The following is a 26,442-nucleotide window of genomic DNA, read 5'->3' as shown; positions in this document are numbered from 1 at the left end:
TCCCCCTAAGGTAATTTTAATATTATATAATGAAGGAAGAACTATTTTACAGCAAAGAATCAGGTATTGTATCGTTTATAATTATTTCAGAGAGCTTTATCTGAAACCTTCAATTTTTAAGCTATTCCAGTCTGCTGTGTAATTTTTTTTTTGCCTTTGCTATTTTTATATCACTGCAGTAGCATAACCCTGCATCAAGAACAAGACAGCATTGCAGTTGGTGTTGAATGTAAAACTGTTATTAAACGAAAGCTAATAAAGCAAATCCTTGGAAAGAAGGAAATTGTCTACAATGAAAACTTAAAATATTAAAATCAAATTTATCTTCTAAAAATTAAGATGTAAAAGGAATAAATGAAACTATATATAAAATATTTTCTCCTTCAAAAGTCGTGACTTCATTCAGTCAAGGACCAAAATATGATTAGTCATTCATTTTAATTATTCTCCACTGTGCCAGATATTCTGTGAAAGTCTTCCTTTCTCATATGTCATCTTTGTCTCTTATTACTGTCCTCGTTGTGTTTTTGGATTTTATTCTTTTCATCAGAAGTCACAGAAAGCTTTTATGGCTGACTACTTCAACCTTACCTAGGTATAGTGCCATTGTACCTTTCTAATCTATATGTGTTTCCTGAGCAATTGTGTCTCTCATAATTTTATAATTGTATAAAAAGGAAATAAATTATGTATATTTATTTATATTTATAAATATGTATACACACACACACACACACACACACACCATAAACACACACACATGCATGCTCTGTGGGTAGAATTGATTGTATCAATTTATTTCCAGTAGTCTAAGAAAAGGATGAGAGGGTACTGGTAACTTAGATAAAGAATGGTAAATCAGCTTACCAAGGCTGTTCCATAAGTGAGTGAGGAAAGTTAAAAGTAAAAAAAAGATTAGGTGGCCTATAGCTCCCTGTATAGTAGTGCAGTCTCAGAGCCAGAGGCACTGTACATTGTTTTATGGGCCAGCAGGATTTCACTAGACCCTTTACATTCTTGTAGTTTAGATTTCTGGTTTTGAATTTTCAGGAACAATCCCAAAGATTCATGGTATGTAATCTATTGTTTTGATGCCTGGGAAGAAATTTAAATCAGTGCTCTGAGTTGGCTTGCAGACTCAGCTGGAGAAGGCACCTAGTTGGCCACCCTCTTCAACATGTCTTTGTTGACTATTCACATAAGCAGTAACTCTGATGAAGTAGATGGAATATTTGTCCATTTGAGAATTTACAAAGGTCTGGGGGACATATAGCATTAAAATATCAAGGCTCTTTTCATACCAGTGCTGTACAAATAGGACTTCAAAAATGAAGAGTCTAACAAAGGTTATTAGTTATAAATTTTAGATCTTCAGCTTTTATAATCCTGGAAGTCCAGTCCCACAGCAGAGTGCAAAAATATATGTCAGTCTTGTCTTTGCTTTCAATTTCTGTGCTAGAGTAGCTATCTCTGTCCTCAGCGCTTCAGATCTCTAGTTTTTAGATCTGCCTACCTAGATCCATCTGGACTTTTTGACTTCCATAATGTAGTACTAGATACATTATGAGAAAAGGGTAGGACAGAAAGGGACAGAGTTTCTGGGAAATGGTTGATGATTTTGGTTCAGAGACCTAGCAGTTGAAAGCTAGAGCTAGAAATCTGGAAATTTCATTAATGGTCTTCAGTAGGTGTCCATAAAGCACACCTGGTAGCCCACATGTATATTATATACAGATATTCAGGTAAATGAACTGAAAAACTGAAATAAAGAAGTATCTTTATGATATGCAATGAATCATGCTCTAAAATAAGGGCAAAGAAGGAAAGTGAGGTGGTGGAGGAATAGTTTCTGAGTTACTGGAAAATATGAGTGTGGCTATTACTAATAAAGATTAATAATAAACCTTTTCTGGTTTAGAGCCTAATTCTCTTTCTTTAATCTGTGCCCAAGTTCACATGAAATATTTCATAGACCTTGAATGGAGATCAATTTCCATATATACCCTTTTATACAAACCTCTTAACAATAAGTTCTGAGAGATGCATTGTTAGGTGATTTTATTGTGTGAACATCATAGAGTGTACTTACACAAACCTGGATGGTAGGGCCTACTATACACCTAGGCTATATAGTGTAGTCTGTTGCTCCTAGGCTACAAACCTGTGCAATATGTTACTGTACTGAATACTGTAGGTAATTGTGACACAATGGTAAGCATTTGTGTAGCTAAACATAGAAAAGGAATAGTAAAATATGGTGTGAAAGATAAAAATATGATGCGCCTATAAAGGGCACTTACCATAATGGAGCTTGCAGGACTGGAAGGGAGTCAGTGAGTGAGTGGTGAGTGAATGTGACAGCATAGGTCTAGGACATTCCTGTGCAATACCATAGACTTTATAAACAATGTACACTTAGGCTAGACAAAATTTATAACAAATATTTTCTTTAATAATAAATTAACCTGAGCTTACTGCAGCTTTTAAAATTTATAAACATTAATTTTAAAAATTTTAAACTCTTGCAATAATAATTAGCTTCAAATGCAAAGATACTGTACATTTGTACAAAAATATTTTTTCTTTATATCCTTATTCTGTAAGCTTCTTTTCTATTTAAATTTTTTTTTAACTGTTAATTTTTTTTTGGTTAAGAACGAAGACACAAACACACACATTAGCCTCGGCCTATAGAGGGTCAGGATCATCGCTATCACTGTCTTCCACCTCCACATCTTGTCCCACTTGATGGGGCAGTGACACACATGGAGGTGTCATCTCCTCTGATAACACTGCCTTCTCCTGGAATACTTCCTGATGGACCTGCCTGAAGCTGTTTTAACAGTTAACTTTTTTTTATACAAATAGGAGTACTCTCTAAAATGATAGAAAGTATAGTGTGATAAATACATAAACCAATAATAATCACTTATCATTATCAAGTACTATGATGTACTACACATAATTGTATATGCTATACTTTTATATGACTGGCAGTGCATACGTTTATTTATACCAGCATCACCAAAAACACATGAGTAAGGTGTTGTAGTACAATGTTACAATGGCTACAAGGTCACTAGGTATTAGGAATTTTTCAGCTCCGTTATAATCTTATGGAACCACTGTCATACATGCAGTTGGTTTTTGACTGAAACATCATTATGCAATGCCTGACTGTAGATGTATGTATATTTATTGATCTCTCTCTCTCTGTATACACACACACACACACACACACAAATGGGTATAAATGTGTGATAGTTCTCTGGTGACTTAGGCTGGGATAGTTTTTAGAAATGAGATGCTGTGCCTTCTTGTAATGGGGAAGCACAGCTTAGTACAACTGTCAGTGGATTGGAATACTTGATGCAGGGAGAGGGTCACAGGGCACAGTCAAGTGTGCCCTTGCCCCACACACTGCAGAGCAGCCGAGCAGGAGCCAGCACTTTGTGGAAAGGCTCAGCTTAACCAGAACAATACACAGAGGCCTTTGAAATGCACTGATGTGAGAGTAAGACTGGAAAACTGTCATCTAAAGAGTCCATATAAACTTATAATAAGAACAATAACTATACTCTGCCAGTGTTCTCTGGGTGGTAGGAATTGGCTTTGTACAAATTTTCGTTTAAATCCTATTATATCTTCTTATCAAGTGAATAGTACAGTTATTCCCATTTTATTGTTGAGGAAACTGAGGTCCAGAAAATTAAATGATATACACAAGGCCACAGGGCTGGTAAGTGGCAGAATTGGGATTTGAACCTGAATGCATCTTTCTGCTTTTTGAGTCCTTACTATTCATCACTGTCTCCTTTATCTGTTTTAAAGGAACTTTGCAACATAATATTACACATAAAGGTGATCTTTTCTGGAGAAATTAAAACCTTACTTAGAATGAATAATGATGATCCCAATATTGAAACATGAAATCTTCATAGCAAGGAGATATGTTACATAACTGCTTAAGCTTCTGTTCACAGATTTTTGACACTACCATTCAAATTCCTGACCTCCTTCCTACGTTTCCGTTTCTTCTTCCAGTTGCTCATACCTGTAAACCTTCCTCCTTTTGACCTTGTCATTGGCATTTAAAAAGTTGTTTCATAACAACTTTTTCTGAAAATCACATGGGAAGCAATAGTGGTTCTTCTTACAGCTCTAGAGGACTTTTGGGAGTAAGGCTGACAGTGTTTGGGGACTTAACTCTGCATGCTTTCTTATTCTCTGCCTTTAGCTCCTGCCTGATATGGTTTTGTTTGTGCAGCATACTACTAAACATGTGCCAGACATTATTGCTGTGATATTTCCTATAGAACACACCTTGGCATAATTCAAGATGAAAAACAGAGTATACATGAGAGGTGAAAAAGCAAATTTGATCAGCAGAATGCTGACATCCTAATTGGAAGCAATGAGAAGTAGCATACAATTGCCTCTGGCTTGCTGAATCTGTTTGTCTATCCCCTACCCACCCCCATCTCACAGAGATAACAGGGAAGCACATTTTGAAAATTCTGATGAATGCATTTCAATTCTATTTTGGTGGGAAAGGCTGAGTTTGCAGGGAATTGGTAATAAAGTAGTGGCACTCTCTCTGCTTCTATCATCTCAATAAATTGCAAACTGTTTTTAAGTTTCTTCTACAGAACATGGGTTACAAATACAGGGGTCATCATTAAGTCCTTACATTTTTGTGTAAAAAAATGTATGCCTATATTATGGAGAGACAGTTGAGATTTATAAATGGCAAGTAGTGTGGCATTAAGACTTCTTTTCTCTTTGCATAGTGCAATATAAATAGGAATCTCAGCAAGAGATACCTGAAGATGGGCCTTATTATTTTTTTAAATACAATCCCCTGCTTAGGTAATACTATACCTGTGTTAATATGTATTTCACTTCTTATTTCTATGTAATATTTTATTAAAAGTTTCAGAGCCTTTTTCTGAGACAAAAATTTAGAGCTGAAATTGATATGAGACCCCTTGGACTGCTGTTAATGGAGGAGGGAGTTCAACAGATTGAGCCTTTTGTACATATTTACATTTCATGTGCTTTTACAAAACTCAAAAAATGACTGGAATGCTTTTGAAAATTGGCATACTTATCCTACTTCTGCCTCTTTGAATAAACAGCTACCCCAGAATTTCTACTTATTTAAGCAACAAAAAGAAGTATAAAACATTCAAAGTGTTAATCTGTAGTTTTTGAATAATATATGTCTGCTTTAACATTTCTTCTTAACTAACCCCTTTCTATTTTTGTCCTCTTTGGCAAAATTATGTAATAACCTTAATTGGTTGAGCCATAATCTCAGGGTGAGAAAGATATACACAAAGAAGGAACATATATTACAAAAGCAGCCTTTCAGAATATTTCAGTGTTCTGCCAATACCATCACGTTCTTCTGAGAGGTAGCTACTCCCACTTTTTTGCAGAAATGTCAGGGAAACTTCATATAAGATGTGAAAATGTTCCTGAGAATTTATCTGAGTAGAAACTCCCAAAGGCCCTCTTTTTGTTTTTACCAGCAAATGTGCCTATGCAGAGGGCCTGTTGAATTTTCCAGGATTTTAATGCAGAATACAATTTGTTGCCTCAGATCCTAAGTTTCTAGAGTGGTGCTTCAAGGTACTGACTCAAGGTACTCATAAAAGCAGCCCAATCTGTTGCCTAGATGCCTGCCATAGGAAGGTAACAGACTTCTTTACATAAACATCTCTATACTTTCATGCAACTCTTACTAGTCTGTCTCCCTGGCCTCTGTCATTCTTCCCTCAAGCCCTTTCTCCTTGTGTGTCTGTCTTTTAGATAGTTCTGAGCTGCTGGCAAACAGAGATACTGTGTTCCCAATAAACTGTGCAGGAGGGGCCCACAGTCATCCAATGGCTTTTATATCTGTAATATGGGTTAGAACCACCTATTAGCTTGCAGCTGGAATCTATCTTAGAGAATTTTTTGATATCCAAGACGGATCCCATGTTTCAGAGTCCTTTTTAATGGGCATGCTAATTCTAGGCCTTTCACTTTTTGAGATTTGGGCCCAATCACAAAATGGCAGCAAAGACTTAGACGTCTCTGGAACCATACTGAACCACTAGGTGAGAAAGCTATTGACTGGCCTTCTTAAGAGAGTGAATGGTAGGGTGAAAGATGAATCCTCTCAGGTCTGAGAGAATATCCTTTGGCCACTCCATCCCAGCTTTATTTACTCTTCTTGAAGGTGTATCTAATGAAGTCACTTTCCACTGATGTCTTCTATATCTAACTATCTTTACCAATTGGAATTGCATTTTGTATTTCTTGTTCTATCCTGTATTATCCAGCATAATGATAAGCAAAAAGACACCCAATATATATTTATATTCATTAATGGATAGAGGTAAAGAATAGAGTGTTAACAAAGGTATAGGTTCCCCTTTCCTACATATGAGCAATGGTTGGCACAGTAAATTTGAATATTATGTATTAATAGTTCACCAGTTCTTTGTAGAAATTATTTTCTCATAAGAGTCATTTCTTTCTCAGAGTCCTCATAGATATTATTTTTAGTAAGAGGTATGAAATTATTTTAAATAATTTTTTTCTAAGAAAACTACTGAAAAATAGTGTCTAACTTACAGAGCTTTTTTAGCAGTTCTTGAGAGTAACCAATTTAGTTATGAATCTATTTTTATCACTGACATTCAGTTCATCCTACATGGTTTTTCCAGATGAACCTACTGTTTTTGAAACCAAGATTATCAGATAGATTTTTTTCTTTACAGTTTCATCCAAAGTGAGAACCACTGAAACCTGCTACTATCTTTGTAGTAACAGCACTAATACTTTGGGGCAAAACAAAGTTTTCCCAAAGGGTAACAGACAATTTGTTTATGATTTGCAAAAAAATCATCCTCAACTAGTGTGAAATACATAGTTTAAATGTGTACTATGGTGAAAGCTGTAAGATATCTCTCTGAATGTATTTATATACTATGAAAAGAGTCTTGTGCAGATTGTTTTTTCAGTTGCTACATTTTTAAACATCACTAGCTTTTTTTTTTTTTTTTTACCACTAGCTATTTGAATTTCAACTTGATATTGTTTTAGTTCTGAATATAGCCTGCCAAATTTGTTTATGCAGTGCATGTGAATCAGGCAGATGTCTCCATCACTTTAATTGTTCTGTGACCTTGTGCGAATTATTTAATTTCACACAATCTCTGAATCTTTGTCAGCCAAGTGGGGAATAACAGTACTTACATTATAGAACTGTTGGCAGAATTATGGGAGACTTATTCTTTCCTTTATTCAACATTCTGAGCTAAGTGAAACAAGGCCCCTGCCCTCCATATCTTATATCCTTAGAGGAGGAATCAGTCAGTAAGTATAAACATTTATAAGCAACATATTACAAACATATTATAGGTATTACAAGTGCTGTAAAGAAAATAAACAGAGGCAAGTGTCGGATGGAGCCTGACTCTGGGAGAATTTGAGATTAGTAGATTATGTCCATTGCTCTTTTGGAAGAGTATAGACAGTAAATGGTAATGTGTTTTCCTTCATCATCTGTAGTTTTCTTACCTTGTATTTAACTATTATGTTCATAATTTATAAAAAAGTATTTTTACGTAACTTGTAAAAAAATTATGTTGTTGCTTCAAGATTAATGGAGTGATGAGTACATTTTCATTTTTTCATAGGGTAATATAATTGCTTTAAACTTTTTGTTTTGTTCAGATACAGGCCAACTGTTGTACTATTTATCAAATGATAGTCCTAGTTATTAAATCTATTTTTTCTTCTTGACCATTTTGGTATATAATACATTTCACAGAGGACATTTGTGGGCTAGCTCACCTTGCTAACCTACTTTAACAGTTTAGGCAGCTGTTTTGTCTTGGGTTGGTAGGTCCTACATAGCCAGACAAACAGTCATTACTCTTGAATTCCCTTAATGAGTTCAGTCTTTCTATATCTTTAGGCCATTTTCACTATGAAATATCTTCCTGAAATTTAAGTAGGCTTCAGCATAGACATTCAATGAATGGGTTATCTTTGCTTATATTTTAGATTTCTTAACCTGGCATTTATGTTATTTCCACTTAACCATTCCCTTAACTTTCTGAACTTACCTCTCCTGAACAAAGCGTTTACCCTAACCAGATTGCTTTAGCCACTGTCTGTTGACTGACTAGTCTGAATGTTCCCACCTATGTGGTTTTAGTTACTGCCATTTTACCTATTAGGGCCTCCTGGTTTTTGGATTCCTGGAAAGGCAGCCATGTTATAGAGGACATAATCCCCAGACTTGGTATCAGATCTGATTTGAGAATTAACCTTTATTTGCTATCCTGTGATCTTGGGCAAGCCATTTAACCTCTCTAAGCTTTAATTTCCTCATTGGCTTAAGGTAATTAATACCAATGAGGAATTATTATGTAGTCATTGTGGGTTAATTGAATGTGCTTGTGAAAGCGCTCCAGTCTCAGTCTGTCTTTCCTATGCAGTTTTCCCTCCTTGGTATCACAGTGCATTTCATATTATTGATTATCTATTTTCTATAATATACCCTATGTTACGCTTTATCATCTGCCCCACCACTCTGACCCCTCCTTACCTTTTCTTCTGTTTTGTTTTTATTTTTGTTTTGGTAGGTCATCAAGTAGGAAAGATAGATTAAAATTCTCAAAAAGAAAGTTGGGGATTACCCGTTTATTTTAATGAGCCATCTATTCATTTGCATGAGCAAAGTGTTTTATTTATGAAAAGTGAGGTACAAGAAATGGTCTATGTGAACTAACCAGTGTTTTTACATGGAGGACCCACAGAAATATATTAAAAGAAAAACTCATGGGGTATAGAATAGTTTTAAGTATATCACTGGGAGGACAACAAAGGGAGAAATAACAGAAATATACTCACAATAAATAGTGAGCTGTCTGGACAACACAGAGAAAATATATGTCAGTGCTGTTAAAACCCATGTAACAGGATGTGTTGTACTCCAAAATGTATGATCTAATCTGAAAGTTTCTTCAGCTTTAAATAATCTTAGAGATAAGAATGTTGTCATTTTAAGACCTGCTCTGTCTGAAATGATTGATAATATGCTTTAAGCACAAATAATACAGCGGCTGATAATTTGTAAATTTCTACTTCAATCTATTTAAAGTATTTCTTGGTCCTTTCATAGTAATCTTGTTTAATCTTTCCTTAAAATAACCCTATTGACTAACACAGTATAAATCTTTTCCTGCTGTGTGTTATGTGGGCTCCAGTGCTTTCACCAATTTATGTGTGTGGAGAAGAACCTGCTCCCTCTCTCTCTCCCCCCAATCGTAAGCTAGTACACTTCAGGAAAACCCTGGCAGTGTATAATGTAAAATGCTGGTTTGAGAAGAAATATTTTGTTTGCATGATCAGTGTATTTGGTTTTCAGCCAGTTTTCTACTTTTCCAGAGATTAGTATTAAAAACAGATTTCCTTACTAAATGATCTTTTTCAGACCATAGTTTATTTCAAAAGGCCAAAACAAGGCCAGGCATTGTGGCTCATGCCTGTAATCCCAGCACTTTGGGAGGCCAAGGCAGGAGGGTGGCTTGAGGCCAGGAGTTCAAGATCAGCCTGGGCAACATATAGAGACCCCATCTGTACAAAAAGAAAAAAAAAAAAAAATTAGGTGAGTGTGCTGGTGCATGCCTGTAGTCCCAGCTACTTGGGAGGCTGAAGCAGGAAGATCACTTGTGCCCAGGATTTGGAGGTTGCAGTGAACTATGATCACATCCCTGCACTCCAGCCTGGGCAACAGAGTGAGACCCTGTCTCAAAGAGAAAACAAACAAACTAACCAAAAACAGTTGCTCCAACTATGGTACAAAAGAAATTTATTGTAAATTAGGAACTGCAACTTTTTAAATGAAATTTGAAATTATTTTGACATAAGTAAGTGCTAACTATAAACAAAACAAGCATAACTTTAGAAGTAACTAAAAATAGTTGCGTTTAGAGACTTAGCCCTATTTTGGATAACTTAGAACTTAACTGCACAATTAAGATTCATTGAAACTGTTTCAGAGAAATAGTTTAAAAGATAGGCATATCTACTCATTCTTACTTTTTTATGTTAGCACATTTAATATACCAGTGTAGCACAATTTCTTTTCAGTTAAAAAAAGGCCCTTCATGTTTCATTTCATGATATGGTAGGATTCTTTTAGGATGGGTAGTAAATTGTTATTTTCAAAGATTATAGCTGAATACATTGCATTGAGAAAAGATACATTAAAATTATATATTAATATGTCAGCTAGCAGTAGAATAAAATGAGGCAAAATGAACTTTGTTTTTTAATGTTTTTGGCTTTTGTGGAATCAGGAAAAATTTAAAGTTAACCAGAAATATTACAACAGAAAAAAACCCATTTTAGTTTTATTGTACTGGTATATTTTTTGAGCAGTACTTTAGAACTTTTGCCAAGCTACCCACCATATATAATGATACTTCTAAGTGATATTTTCCAGTTTGTGTCATCCAGATTATAGTTAGTATTTATTCTTTTCTGATGTAATTGTAATGTGGAGTCCAGTTTTTATCTTGGTATAAAGGAAACAATGAAACACAGAATAACATACTCATGGTGGAACCAGAAATTTGCTATAAAGTTGCAAGAAATTGAAAAATCATAAAGCCTATTTTGGCAGTTAATCAGCAAACACATTTTGAAAACATTACTAATAGATTTTGAAAAACCACTGTTATAGATGTGTTTGCCACTTAGACGTATAGTTAATGTATGTTATATGTGTGTATATTATATATGTTTTATATGTCTATTCTGTAATGTATATTCTCCTTTATTTATTCACCCATTCAATGAGTTAGCATTTATTATCAGCCCATCACTATTTGATATGTTCTCAGTTTTGGGGGCTACAAATGGAAAGTCGTCATGGTTCTTACCCTCATTGAGTCTGGTGTAGTGATGACAATAGGCATCTGACAAGCAGTTATGATAAAATATAATGAGTGCCCTGGAACCACCATTCAACTTAGCATTTGACTAAGACTTGAAAGCTTAATGAAAACTTCCTGGAGGAGGTGACATTTGCCTGGTGACCCTAACTAACTAGAAGTTGGCCAGGAAGCAAAAAACAAACAAACAAAAAGAAAAAACAAACAAACAAAAAAAAAAAGTAAAGAAAAGAAAAGGAGAGAGCAGAGTATTTTAGTAGCCAGATCTACATGAACAAAGTTATATCTTGTGCAAAGGGTTACACTGTTCAATTTTGTGTAGCCAGAATATGGAATGTGTGTGTGTGTAGGTGCATTGTGTTATATGTCTTAGATAAGGAGTAGGATGGGAGATTATGAAGAGATGAGTCTGGGCTTATTATCTGGAGAATGGTAAAGTCTGTGTTACCTCTTGTCTGGACTATTAACATAAGTGCTTAATTGGTCTCCCCTATCCAGGCTTGTGGTCATTTCAGGCCCTCTTACACTCCTATCTGATGAATTCATGAAGTACAACTTTGCTAATGTCATTTCTAGCCCATTCAGTGGCTCTTCCTGGCCTACAAAAGGAAGTGGACAGTCTTTAACATAGCATTTAAAACCTTTCCCAAGCTAGGCTTAAGCTAGTTTTCAAACTTATTTCCCACTGCTCTTCTTACAAATTTATTACTTGTTATTTACGTCTCAATTTATACTATTTCCTCTACCTAGATATCTTTTCCAACTCCTCATGTATAAATTCCACTTCTTCCTTGAAGCTATTATCTGATAGCTAAATGGAAATATTCCCTTTTTCTTTTAACATTACAAGAACTCTTTATCTGAATGTCTCTTATGACACTCTTTGCCCTCTAGCCTTACATTCTAGTTATTTACGTGCATGCCTATTTCCCTTCCTAGGGTATGATGCTAATTTATTTTGTATCTCCACTGTCCCATAGCACAGGGCACATGAGAGGTCTCACCAAGTAGTAGATGAATAAATATATAAATGAGTTATTCTAGACAATACTAAGATTTGGTGTAAAATATATTCGAGGCAAGACCTCTCCCTCCCTCCCTTCCTTCCTTCCTTCTTTCCTTCCTTCCTTCTCCATTTATCTCCTTTTTCCTTCTAGCTTAGAAGACAATGAATTAATTGTTCTGTTCTGCTTTCTCTTGTGTCTGTGTATTCACATACTATATTTCTGATCTAAATAAAAATCTAGCTCTTCTAGAACAATTTCATAGAGTCAGTATGCTCTGTTATTATTCTAAAAAACACAAAAGAGACTTATTTAATTTTTGATGACTTCTAATGGGGAAAACACATTATCAGTTTTCATTTTCTGTCTCTGTATTGTAGTGAAATCATTTATCTGAACACAAACAGAAACAACAAGTTAAAGTTGCCTTCATTCCCTAGATTATTTAGGCTCCCTTCGTCGGGCTACCGTTGGTGGGATGCATGCGGACCCTGACGTTACCAGTACTTCCCAGCTTCACAACTTAACATGGCGGAGACGTTTCATGGGATGTTTACCCTGTGGAAACCTCAGTTTCCTCATTTGTAATATGAGGCCAATAAGAATATCCTCCTGGGATTGCCATGAGGATAAATCATAGATATTATTGTGAGGGTTAACAATAGACATTGTAATTACCTTTGCGCAGGAGTCTGAGGAGAGGATTCTAACCATAGTAATTGTTGAGTAATTGTTGTCCAAAGCAAATGGCAGCAGTCCCACTGAGACCTCTTATCTCCTCACTTGAAAATTTATAATACGACAGTTTACTTTTATAAACATTTACTGCAGCTATGAAAATTTTAAGTTGAGCTTAGAGAACTTATAATTCAGTTATGTTACAAGTTAACATAGGAACTGCCTAAGACTTCTAGCGCTCAGAGAAGGAAACTGAATTGTTCAGGACCTATATTATTGCTTATCTAATATGCTCTCACTATCATTGATATACTCATTCTTAAGTGTACCATCTATATTGAGTATATTAGAAAAAGAATACTTAAGGGCATTCTCGGGAATATTGATGATATGTCTCCCTCATCTCTCTCTTTATCTTGAAATCTTTTGCTTCCTATGAACAAGTTTAGAAATAACCCTTTAGTCACAAAGGTGTTGCTAGTCTTGACACCTTATCCAGGATGATGTGCCCAAGGGAACAAAAGACAGTAGCTTTGTTTATGCAGTCCCTTACCCTTGAGTGTCCTTTCTCCAACTGTATGTGAAAGGAGCTGTTTAGAAAATGGACAATTTAAAAACAAGTATCAGTTAACTGACAGTCAGATAACATTAGTAATTATCCTGAAGCCACTGGCAAAACTGGGTTTCAAAGAACTCTGGAAAAGGTTGTGATTGATGTGCAAATGAAATGTGTGTCAGTGTAAATAGATTAACCAGAGGCCTTTAGAGTAGCAGTCATTAGAATTGTCTGGGGGAGCCTTTAAAATACTTCTGTGCCTGGGACACAGCCAAAACTAAATAAATCAGAATTTCGGGGGGTGGAGGTTGAGTATAGGAATTTTTTATTTATGATGTACGGTCATGATTGAGGACCAGTGACTTAGGCCTTACAGCGTTGTCAAGTGATGTGGTAGTTGGGACACCCAGAAACGCCCTTCTGTCTCCTAACGTCTCTTATTCGTTCTACAAATATTTACTAAAAATGCATTAGGTTGCTAAAATAGGTTTAGTCCTGTCTTTAACAAATTCTTAATGAAGAAGTGTAGACAGCTTTGTAGAAATTACCTGTAACACAGTTGGACAGGTGCTGAATTCACTACTGTAAGTTTATTCTACCTGGCAAGAAAGGAAAGAGGAGGAAATGAAGGGAAGTGAAAGAGAAAATTGCCACAGAAAGTAACATTTGAAAAGAGTCACTTCTCATAATCAAATTTAATCTATGGAAATGATTCCTTTTAATTATCAACCCCTTTTAAAATACAGATGGTCAGTTACTTAATGGTAAGAAAAATAAACATGAGTTGATTCTTATTTTGGGCACTGGGCAAGGTTTCTCCAGCCACCATAGGAGTTACTGTTACTTGGACAAATTTCACAAGCAAAGGCACTGTTTGGGCAAGAAGTTTGAGTTACCTGCATGAGGTCACATAGCTACTAGGTGAGAGAGCTATAGTGAACCCCGGTCTTCCTGACTCCTGGATATGTTCTTTCCACTGGACTGTAGAAGTGGACGTAGAGAACATGCTAGGAGGGTGAGAGCAGCCCAGTCATTTCCATTTACTGAGTACCAAACCGTAATTTAGTCCCTTGTATACATTCCCTTATTGGTATTCTTACCTTCATTTTTATAGAAGAGGAAATTGCAGTTTAGTAAGGTTGAATAATTAACCCAAAGTCTCACTCCTAGTAAATATCAAAGTTGAGATTTGAACAAACAACTTTCTGATTCAGTTCATGTGATTTTAACAATTGAGCGGGGGCTGTGTTGCTTTTTTTATGTCAAGTCCTGGGACTGTTTCTCTGTGCATGTCTCTAAGGCTTGTGTATCTGATAAGCTTACAAGCTTAGGATACAGATATATCCCATAAGTGACCATATTTCTTAGTTGGGTGGTTCTATGTTTCTTAGTTCAAAGTATATCTGAATGAAGATAAAATGGGGTTATAGTATGTAAGTTGATGGAGACCCTGAGGAAGATGCAGAAGAAATGTTTGAGAATTGCTTTATTGGACATATTAATAATGTCCTAGATTCTGAAATATGCTCGGGACTCATTCATTTAGCAAACACTTATTGGGCTTATTTGGCCGTACGTAGGTGGTGGGCACAAGAAGGTTGAGGCATGAGCCTCCTTCTGGAGGGAATCACTGGGGGAGAAAGACATGAAAACAGTGCTCAGCGTTGGGTGAACGGCATGTGCACAGTGCTATGGAAGATGAAACAACTATTTCTAATATCAGTCACCTGCTTTAAGCAGAGGTACAGAATGTAAAAATCACAGATATGTTCCTTTACTCACTTAATGCACCCAAGCAGGGTGTTTAGCAGATCCCGGCTTTCAGCCTAAATGTTGTTGATATGATAGCAAGAAAAAAACATCATGTGACAGCCGTCTGTGCTTATCCCTCTCACATTCACATTCTGGCTTGTTAAAAAACAGTGTTGCCATGGCTGACGTTCCTGTGAGGCCCAACATCTCCATACTTTTCATCTTAACTGAGCAGTTAAGAATATGCTCTGCAGCTTCTGATTGCCATTTAGAGCACAGCACCTTGTGATGACTAAGCTTTTTCAAGTGCCTGTGCATGCTTATGTGATGACTTCAAACCTTTCTGACTTAGAAACTCATCTGTAGATATTTTGTAGAAGTTGCATAATTTAGAATTACCTATTTTTATTTATTTGTGTGATTATTGTTAATATGGATCCTTTCCTGAAAAACCAAAGATACTAGACACATACTGTATATGAAATGTATCTAAAAATTTGGAGACTTTCCTGTTTTATTCCCTTTGACAATTTTTAGGTAAAGTTTATTGAGTGTTTCTTTAGATATTTGGGGAACTGCCCTAGAAAGTAATGGAAGTCTCTGGGGGTGGGGGTAGAGTGCAGAGGAGAAGACAATCTCAGATAACCTGTGTTGTGATACTGCTTCTTTGCTTCAAGAGATTTTTTCCACCCTTCCTGCTTATGCTGCTATAGTAAGCATCCAAAAGATACATTTTTTTGGTGCACGAGCTAGTTGTCTTTCTCCTCATTGCTTCTTCAACTCTGACAGAGAGCTGATGGCTGTGCACAATTTTAGCAAATTGTCATGGGGAGGGGAGGAAAGAAGTGCTTTCCCCACAGGGACAGAGCCAGTGTCATTGAGCACATTTTGTTCAAGTACACAGTTGATCTGTGTGAAGGAGACAGTGGTCAGCAGTGGTGAGGACCTTTATCGTTTCACCTTTTCTTCGTGCTCTGTCATTGTTGATAATGTAAAGCAGTCGCATTTAATGGCTGGACTTGAGGCAGAATTTGTGAGGCCGGGAAATGCAGCATGTTTTCAGTTAGGGAATCCCAGAGGTTTACAAAAGAGTGCCAATCAAAAGTTGGGGAAAAGGAAGGGTCTTTGATATTTGGCAAAGACAATGATATGTCAAAAAGATTGGAGAGCAATTGGATAATGTAGTAATTTCTGCATATAAATGGCAGCCAAAATTTTAGACATATGTTATAGTTTTGAAAATTATTTAAACACTAATTATGTGCTTAATATATACTATCCCATCTAGTAGACTTTGATGGAAGATATAATGGAAATATTGACATGTAATATTATTAGAAACATAGTACATAATATTATTGACTAATAAATATCACTTTAGAGATGTAAAAATAGTGTTTACTTTTCTATATTTGTAAGCATATGTGGGATCCAGCAGGTACAAATGTAGCAGATGTTTCATATAAATACAAGGTAATGGTATTATTACTCTCAAGCTGACCTCACCAAAATGTTTTACCTCTCCGGTTTCCTTTGGTTTCTTTTATATTTCTGAATAAAAGCTCTCCTTAAAACCTACCATGCTGTATTACTGTCTAACCTCCTATCTTTAATTATATATATGAAATAACTTTTTCATTATTCATGATATAGCCTCATGATATAGCCAAATAACAGAGGCCAGGTCAGTGGAATACACATATAATCCAAGGCCTAACTAGGTCTCATACTGAAATAGATAATCTGAAGCAATATTTTAACTTGTTTGGTATTAATTTTTTTTTTTACTGTTGATCCTATAATACAGTTCCCTCTAGGAAAAAAAGGAATGACAGATAAACTGAAATTTACAAGAGCATCTGATTTTTTTCCATTACACTTTAGAAATGCTATATGAATTAGTCTTTAATTGCTACATTGTGAAAAATCTTTTCCTTTGCATAATTGCATAATGAAGCCTCCATTTGGTTCTCACCTAGAATCATCTGTTTCTAGTATGAGCAAATGTTAGGGAAAAAACATACACTTAAATATGATTAAGGGAGGTACATTTGGTACAAATACATATCTCTATCATAGTGATTAGGAGCGCCAACTGTGTAGTTAGACTCCCTGGGTTCTGTTTTGTGTCCTTGAGCAAGTCACTTATCCTGTCTGTATCTCAGTGAAGTGTTATGAAAACTGTAAATTGTTACAAATGCTGCTTCATAGTGATGTTGAAAGGATTAAGGGATTTAACATTTGTAAAATAAAACAGTGCCTGGAACATAGGAAGCACTGGGTAGGTTTTATTATTCCTCTATTATAATAAAAATATATCTTTTGGTTTTTAATCAATACTTTATGGAGGGGGGAGATATTTAAAGATGCTGAGTTTTTGTTTTGTAAACATACTAGGACCTGGCATAGGTCTGTAAAGAACTGCTTATACAAGTCTTCCAAGAGATTGTTAGAAGAAAAATTGTATCCATTTGACTTAGGAGGTTTACCTCTTTTTTATCCTCAGGAAAGCCATAGAAATGTAACAGAGAAAGTCATGCTGTAATCCACCTAATAATGGTACGATGATGAATTGGGTACTATTTGTAAAACATTTTGTATTTCTCAATTGAAAGGCATGCTCTACAAATAGAGCACTAAATTGTATTATGTAAATGTTAAGGCTTTTAATTATTAGCCAAGATTGAAGAGTGTCTGATTTGGATGTCATAAAACTTCAGAAGTGTTTCAGCTACAAACAGCTTAGAAGTCTGACAGTTGCTGTACCAAAAAAATAATGAAGCAATTGAAAAAAATAACAGAAACATAGTGATCTGGCATTTCCAATTTTATGATGCTATAAAAAAACAGCCAACAAATGTTGGACTGTTTAGTGATGCTGGCACCTACCAAATGTCACTGGGCTTTCACAAGGTCATGGAGACTCTGATTTGGCTCAGGGATGTTGGTCAAATCCATCTTTGGAGCCCATGAAGACTGTGGAATAGCGGCAGACAATAGGCGTAGTTAAACCCCTCCGAGCATTAGCCTCAACAATGGTTGTACACTTAGGTAGGATTCTGTGGGGTAGAGGAGGCCATAGGTATGAGGAAAAAAGCAAGACTGTTTCTTTTTACAATATCCCATCACAAGCAACTCTAAATAGATCTTTGTAGGCTCTCTCTGAGGAGGTTAAGATTTCTTCAGATGACTATCAGCTAAAATTGTGTGCTGATAAAACTATTGCTGTAATAGTTGTATGTATAGCTCACACACAAAAGCTTCTGGAGAAAGGAGTGTTATTTCTGTCACAAGAATGTGTGTGTGATTTGTTGCCTTTTTCACTTTCTCCATCTCTTCAGAGGTAGCTACCCAGACTCTAATACATTACGTAATACTTATCTAGAGGTGTAGAGTTTCAGTTATGCCATTTTCAAGATGATTAATGGGAGTTGTGCAAGTAAAGCTCCTAAGTTCTCTGGGGAAAAAAAAAAGTCATAGTATCCTGATGTTTGAGTAAGAGTGTGTTGATATTGCGTCAGCAGTTAGGATATTTTTGGATATTGTAAATGTCGCTATTGGTTTTAATATCCATGAAACTGCATCATCAAACTTAGGAATGTTCTACAAAATAGTGCCTAGAACAGCTATTGAATACTGGAGAGAGCTCTTTAAGTAACCTAAAATCCTGTTTGAGATCAGATTAGACGCTGATGGAAAAATGTTTAATGACTATTAAATGGAATCTAGTACATTCTCTTACCCTCTTTCAGGCCATGGTAAAAGTACAAATTTAAACTCAGTAGGCTCTGTGTGTGTTTGCATTTTTCTTTCTTTTACTGACAGTCTTAACAATTGTTAAGCCAAAATGTGTGTATGAATGTGAATTTTTTATTGTATCAGGAAAGGGAAAAAAAATCTACATTTGCCTTATATTGTGTTTCATTTGAAAATATATTTTATATCTGTGGTAAAGTGATTGAAAAAAATTAGGACTATTTCAATGAAAATATGTTCATAAATTTCTACTTTTTTCTTTGGTAGAAGAAAATTCTCTCAGCTCTGGTTGAATTGAGCTCCATGTGTTTGGTGTTATGCTGATTGGATGAAGAAATAGCAATTTACATTTAGAAAGTTAAGCTTTAAATATTGATTAGGATTGCTCTATTTACTTTATGTTAAATTCAGAAGATTAGAGATTACTTGCCTAGCAGAATAAGAGGAGAATTACCTCCTTTCTTCACCTTTTATAAAGATGTTAAGTATTTGTTTCTGTGATCACCTGAAAAGACCAATGGGAAAATTTAAACAGGAGAACTTGTGTTTGGTTTTAAAGAATATCTTCTTGCCTTTCAAGATGATAAAACTATGAAATAAGTACAAGGGTGCTATGATACTAAACATAGGAAAATATGTGATAAAAAATCCTATTTGTGTATCTGGGTTAGAGTCATGAATATTTGAGAATAAAAAAATGGAGAGAAAAATTACTGTTAATAATATGTATAAACTTTATATTTGCTCTATAGTTTACCACACTTTTTAAATATAGTAAATATGTAGTATTTACTTATTACAAGTATATATTTACTGTTTGGTATGGTATACTATTTGTAAAATAAAACAAAAACAAACAATAGCATCAAAACAGTAAATGCTCCATAGAAACTTTCTAAGAAAAAAGGGAATATATATGTTTTAACTACTTTAAAAATTTCTTCCAAATGATAGTTCAGTGTCCCTTTAGGTTTTATTCTATATGCTCTACAAGTCCTTAAGTGTCTTTCCAAATAAAACATGAAATATAAATTTTAAGTCATATATCCTGTCTCTTGAATTTGCAACACAGCAAAATCTTTTTGTAATACATACACTGCTATTAGAAGTAGGTACTAAATTGGGTGAATATATAAGTGTATTATATGCATAATTATACACACATGTAGACATTTGCATATAATTAAAGCAACATTATGCAGTGGTTCTACTAGAATTCTAGTAGGTGATCAGAAATCTCTGATTATTTCTCTGGCTACTTAATTTATCTTTCTTTCCTTCTTTTTGAAAGGAGAGGTAGTATGTATCTTACTTTTAATTATCCTTAAAAGACTTACTGTAGGAAAATGCAAGCCAAGAAAATGTTGCTTTCCTTTAAAAGAAAGTCAGCAATCCAGTATTCTAGTTAACAAGTGAATGGAGCTATTGATATGATTTTGGAATTCAGGTATTTACTGTGATATACCAGAGTCTTTATTTGTTTTTATTTTAAATGCAAGAAAAGTAAGTAAACATTGAAATTCACATACTCATACCTTTAATATTTTTAAAAGTTGCAGCTATTAGAATTTGGCAAAATTAGAAGGAATAACTGGTCAGCCACCCACTCCTTTTGATTCAGGTTTAGTAGTACAAATCTATTATATTATGTTTGAGGAAAGTCTTAAAATAAAAGATCCTACCATTTAAAAGTAAATATGAAAATATTTAAAGCTACATGCAAATAACTTTGAATTATCAGCTGTTTTTAATTATGTGTGTCCCTGCAAAATTCATACATTGAAGCCCTAACCCCCGTGTGTATCCCAGTGTGTACTTGGAGGTGGGGCCTCTCAGGAAACAAATAATGTTACATGAGGTCATAAGGGTGGGGTCCTGAACTGATAGGATTAGTGTCTTTACAGGAAGAGACACCAGAGAGCTTGTGAGCTGTTTCTCTGGCTCTCACCCCTACCACCATGCACACACTGAGGAAAGCCCATGTAAGGACGTAATAAGAACATGGCATCTGTATGCCAGAAAGAGGTTCCTAACTAGAAACTGAATTGGCTGGAATTTTGACATTGGACCTCTAGCCCCCAGAATTGTGAGAAAAAAAGTTTCTGTTATTTAAGGATATTTGTGTGTGTATAAAGTATAATTTTTTCTTAATTACCTAATAGACTGCCATAAATTTCCTACCACTAGATGCTTGTAATTTTTAAATGTTATATATATGTGTGTGTGTGCCCAAGCATTAGAATTGATAACTAAAAAGCATGGCAGAGCCATTAAAAGCATTTTTTGGAGAAGTGTAAAATGATATATCATGACTACCAATGTTGTTAGTATTTTTGGCAAACATTTTCTGAGATATTTCTATCTTCTTAGCTGAAAAAAAAGAAAAAACTGGTAAGAATTTCCAGTAGATAACTGACCAAATTTTTTAGCTAGAGTTTCTGGCTAATATCTGAACAATGAATATCTCCAGAAAGTGCTTCAAAAACATTTGCATATCTCAGCTGTCCCAAAAGAAATACTGGTTTTGTTTTAACAATTGAAATAAAGGGTTCCAGTTTGAACAGTCTTACCAGAAAACCAATATTACCAATGAAAGTTGGAAAAGACTTATGAATATAAACTGGTACTCCTATAATGTTTTCATCGCCCCTTTATTTCCAGACTTTATGTGAATATGACTTGGTAATTTTAATCCTACCACATAGTTACCATTTGGCAGCTTAATAACATGTGTCTTTAAACTCTGACATCATAAATTACAATATTCCTTTTAGTTTACGTGGGAGAAGTATAATTAAAAATGGCGATTAGTTTTCCTGGTTTTCAGATAGAATTTTCTAGGTAAGATACAGTTTTGTTTCCAATTGTTAGCTAGTTCTTAAATAAATATTAAAAATAGCTAGGAAATAGCTGTCTTGTATCTCTAAATTGCCATGTCTAGTTTCATTCATTTTTGTCCTTATTCTGGCTTGCTGTTAATTACCTAACTTCCATTATATTCTAAAATCTATATGCTTATAAATTTATTTATAGATATCACATACACATAGTTTATATATGTACGATATGTACTGTATATGTACATGTATAATTATTAAAAGTATACCTTATTAAATTGTAATGTTTAAAAATGAATCAGGAATTTATTTTGAGTATTAAACAATTAATCTAAACATATATTGTCCTTTGTCATAGTCACAAAATTTGTGGCAATTTGAAAACCAATGAGAAAATTTTTAAATTCATAATTTAAATTCAGAAATTGTTGAGGACTTGATGAATTGATTTCTTGTATAACTGTTGTCAGTCTCTTACTGATTTTTAAGACTACAAGGGGGAAATTTTTCCTTTTTTGGACAGGTTACTTTAAAAGAGAAAAATTATTAGAAAAAATGATCTCAGTGTAGACTAATGTTTTATTGAATTTCCTCCTTTCTCTTAAAATATGTAGTATACGTATTACAGTGATATCTTGGGAATCTGTGTTGAGTTAATCCTATAAAAAAGCCTGCTTGAATAGAGCCTACGGAATCTACTGTATAGGCTTTATAGAGTGGCCTGCTAGTCAACTAGACAGCTCTCCGAAAGTAAGATTTCAGTGTAATCAACCAAAGCAAAGCACAGAAAAATAATACTATAAGCAATGTGTCAGAATGGCATTTTTTCTTGGTGTTTATGGCAAATACAGAATGATGATTAAGGGCCAAGTTTGCGTTACGTTATTGATGATTGACATGCACTGTGACTGGGTTTTGCTATCTGTATTATTTTTAGTATTTTTTAAAAGATAGGCTGCTAAAATTGAGCAACTGCTGCTTTTTATTAATTTGAGAACTTAAGAGAGGAAAATAATTAACATTTATTGACTGCCTATTATGCCTGGTGCCATGTATGAGGTTGGCCTGTAGTCTTCCTAATCCTCATATTTCACCAGTGAGATGGATGTTATCATTACTATTCTACAGAAAAGATATGGCCACTCAGAGAATTTCACTTACTTCCACAAGTTCACACAACAAGTAGGTAGCAATGCTGCTACTTGAACCACGCTATGTTTGATGAAATTGTACAGTTAATGGCGATAGGTGGATCTTTATATATTATCAAAATTGAATAAAAACATCTTTTATATTTGTATTTTTGCATTAATCCTAGGAGCCCAACTTAATATATGTTGAGATAAACACTCTAAATGATTTAGAATAGCATTAACAGTTCCTATATAAAAATCTGTATATGTGAGCTCTAAGTACTGATGAATTAGAATGTATTGTCATTGTGTAGATTTTAGGATGCTAAATACATTGACTTTATGAATCTCCTTACCTCCCTGGTGAAACTTACAAATCTGCTTCTCTTTCTTACCTTTACTTTTATTGTGCTAGCTTTATCATGTATTTAAATTACTGGCCACTGAATAAAAGCATCATTAGGTCAGTACAACTCAGAACTAAGATTTGGTATTACATTTAGTTTTTATTCTATTATCTTTATTGTCTCTGGAATGGAGTTAGAGTAGAACTCATCTTGAAGCATTTAGTAAGAAATGAGCATTCATTCTGCAAATGCTTATTGAGGTGTGGTGTTAAGGACTCAGAGATGGAAGAAGCTGGCAATGTACCAATGTCGTATTTACCTGAACTCTCAAAGGAAGGTATGCTCCTGGTGGTTTTAGGCACTTCTACCAGAAGGATGTTAATTTATTCTTGACCTTTTTATATGTCAGACCACAATTATTCAGCAGTACAGTCAGCATTAAACAAATTTTGAACTTCCTAAGAAACAAACTTTAATATCACTTGTAGATGTTATTGGGTTTTTTCCCTGTGTCAATAAAAATTCACCTGGCTTTGCACAATTGTATCTTGTAGTGTTTTCTGCTATATAAGAGTCAATTAGAATGCTTGTGAAAATGCAGATTCATGGGCCCCGAAACCTATGGCTACTGACTTCCTGTGAGAGAGGCTTAGTAGTCTGTGTACTTTTTTTGCAAAATACCAGTTTATTCTTAGGAACACAGGTTTTTGAAAGTGAGAGCCCAGTGCAATCAAATCAAGCTGGGCATAGAAAAGGAATACAGTTAAAAAATGTAGGAGAATGGCATTTTTCCTGAGTAAATGTAGTAAATACAGAATGAAGACTGAAGGTCTGAGCTTCTATTAAAAGTTAAGAGATGCACTGATCCATCTCAGAATATATAGCAAACACATACGATTTCTCTCCATTATTTCAATCTGAGCTATGTTCCTAGGTAGGAGGGATTAGGTGGTACATGTTCAAGGAAGATACTGGACTGAAATGTTTACGAAGACCAGAGTTAGTGTTGGGAAGGCCCAATTCAAGGCCCAGGGCTATCTCTGTACTATTTATGGAACTATAGAAGCTGACCTGAGTGAATTGACAGTAACTGTATCCTCAGGGTAGATATGACCCCACTTATCTACACTTAAATAAATCCAGTTTTAGTAAGAAATATGATGTGGAGATGTTGAGAACAAGACTTCTCTTACAGTTAAATTGTTCTTTGTACAGAAAAAGCAGGGTTTCTCTAGAAGACCTCAGCCAGATATCCAACCGGTTAAATCAGACCATGTGTCATCCGGGAGCTTATTTATTTTGACCAGTCATACTCCATGGTTTATCTTATGATTTTGACTCTTGTTTTTGTGGTTGTTTTGCATGAGGATGCTTTTAAGCTAATAATGTTCTCAGGATCCCAACATATATCAAGCATGGTGATTTTATATGGAACAAGTCGTGTGTGTGTGTATGTATGTATATATCTGTGTGTGTATGTATGTAAATGTTACTTTGCAAATGGACCAGTAGCCATAATGAAGAAATATTTTTAAAATTATCTACATACCAATATTTTGTTTTTCTTTTGTTTTGATATGCAGTTTAAATTATAGTGGGGCTAATGTAGGTTTTATAGCAATTCTGTACTGGATAAAGAGCCCAAGGCTTAAAGAAGTTAGTTTCTTATGCAGTTTGTGCAGCTGACGAATGAGGGAGCTAGGCCTCTATTCCAAGTCTTGAGACCTGTGAGGTCCTTGCTATCAGTCACTGTCCTCTGCTGATTTCACTGTCCACTACTGATTTCGGCAAGGCCAGGCACAGTGGCTCATCCCTGTAATTGCAGCATTATGGGAGGCTGAGGCGGGAGGATGGCCTGAGGCCAGGAGTTCTAGATCAGCCTGGCTCAGCAACATAACAAGTCCCTGTCTCTACAAAAAATAAAAAAAATTACCTGGGTGTGATGGTACACACCTATAGTCCCAGCTACGCGGGAGGCTGAGGTGGGAGGATCACTTGAATCCAGGAGTTCAAGGCTGCTTTGAGCTATGATTGTGTCACTGCATTCTGTCTAGTCTCATGAAAGAGTGGTAGCCCATCTCAAAAAAAAAAAAAAAAAAAAGACAGGCAATATCATGTGATACTAGCCCAAGGAGCCAAAATAGATTATTTAAATTAGGATCATGACAGATTTTATAATAAACATTAGTTTTCTGAGTCACTTTACAGTAGAAAGTCAAATTATTCTAAATTGATTTTTAAAGATGACTTCAGTTAATATTTCTTTTACAAACAGTTTTAATTAGATTTACTGGTGAAAGAAGTTGTCAAGGCAGTTGATGAGATTTGTTACTATGAATAGGACTTGACAATTATTGAAATAATAGGGGTAGAGTCCTTCATACAATATTGTGTATTACAGACTTTAATAAATATTTTTGATGAAAAGAATTATCCCAAAGGAAGGTATATCCTTACTTACTATTTTGAATGATTTTGTTTCTCCATTTTGTACTATAAATTTTTAGAGGATAAATATGTCCATTTCTTACTATTTTATAGTTTTTAGGAAATTAAGACTAGATTTAGCTTTGAAAGTTTAAAGGCTACATTTTTCACTAATGTGTCATTATACTTACTAATCTCTATGTTCAGTGGGAACACATGGGAATTTTCTTCTTTTCAACTGTAAATGTCTAATGCATGAGCTTATAGAGCTTAGTAATAATTTTAATTTTGTTTGTTATATTGTAAGATACTTGTAAAAGTATTTTACTGAAGATACAATGTGCCTTGAATCTTCTAAGTTTGTTTCCTAAGAACTCAATACAAGTAAAAATAGATGATAAAACTTTATGTCTTTTGGATTCATTAAAGTTAACCGGGAAGATATGCTATAAGCCTGACATTCTTTATTTGACATTCTATGTTTTAGTATTACCCTGGCAGTTTGTGTATTTTTAAACTTAAATCTAGAAATATTAATGCTAAGGTTATTAAAATAAGTGAACATCTTTAAGCTTTTAAACTTTTTCAAATGTCTTAATCCCTCATTCTGATAATTCACTTGAGTGAATTTATTACTTGTTTTATCTAAGTGTGTGATAAAATAACTCGGACAGTGCATTGTATGAAAAACCTCTGATAGATTCAAGTGGTTGGTTTGTATTGTTATTTTTTTTTACAATTTGCTGATTTTATTCTTTTTTAAAATGATGTTTGCCACTTTTGTTTTTCTTTAGGGTCGTTGCTCCAGGGAGAACTGCAAATATCTTCATCCACCCCCACACTTAAAAACGCAATTGGAGATAAATGGACGCAATAACTTGATTCAGCAGAAGAACATGGCCATGCTGGCCCAGCAAATGCAACTAGCCAATGCCATGATGCCCGGTGCCCCATTACAACCCGTGGTAAGTGTATTTTCAATACTCATTCA

General features: G+C 34.8%; 1 protein-coding gene across 50 annotated transcripts in view; it reads left to right on the top strand.

Moving 5' to 3' along the window:
* The window catches only part of MBNL1 (muscleblind like splicing regulator 1), a 193,201-nt gene that overhangs the window by 128,369 nt on the left and 38,390 nt on the right, over window positions 1-26,442 (top strand). For all 50 annotated transcript variants that reach the window (XR_011234044.1, XR_011234046.1, XR_011234041.1 and 47 more), the window contains one exon: window positions 26,246-26,416. Coding sequence is in view for 39 of the 50 variants with exons in the window: in XM_069475337.1 (XP_069331438.1) it covers window positions 26,246-26,416 (171 nt within the window). In the remaining 11 variants the exon portion in view is untranslated. The remainder of the gene's footprint in view (window positions 1-26,245; window positions 26,417-26,442) is intronic.

The sequence above is a fragment of the Eulemur rufifrons genome, chromosome 7 (genome assembly GCF_041146395.1).
Source record: "Eulemur rufifrons isolate Redbay chromosome 7, OSU_ERuf_1, whole genome shotgun sequence".
Taxonomy (NCBI): Eukaryota; Metazoa; Chordata; class Mammalia; order Primates; family Lemuridae; genus Eulemur; species Eulemur rufifrons.
Note: the sequence above shows the minus strand (reverse complement) of the source record. Positions and strands in the feature narration are given on the sequence as shown.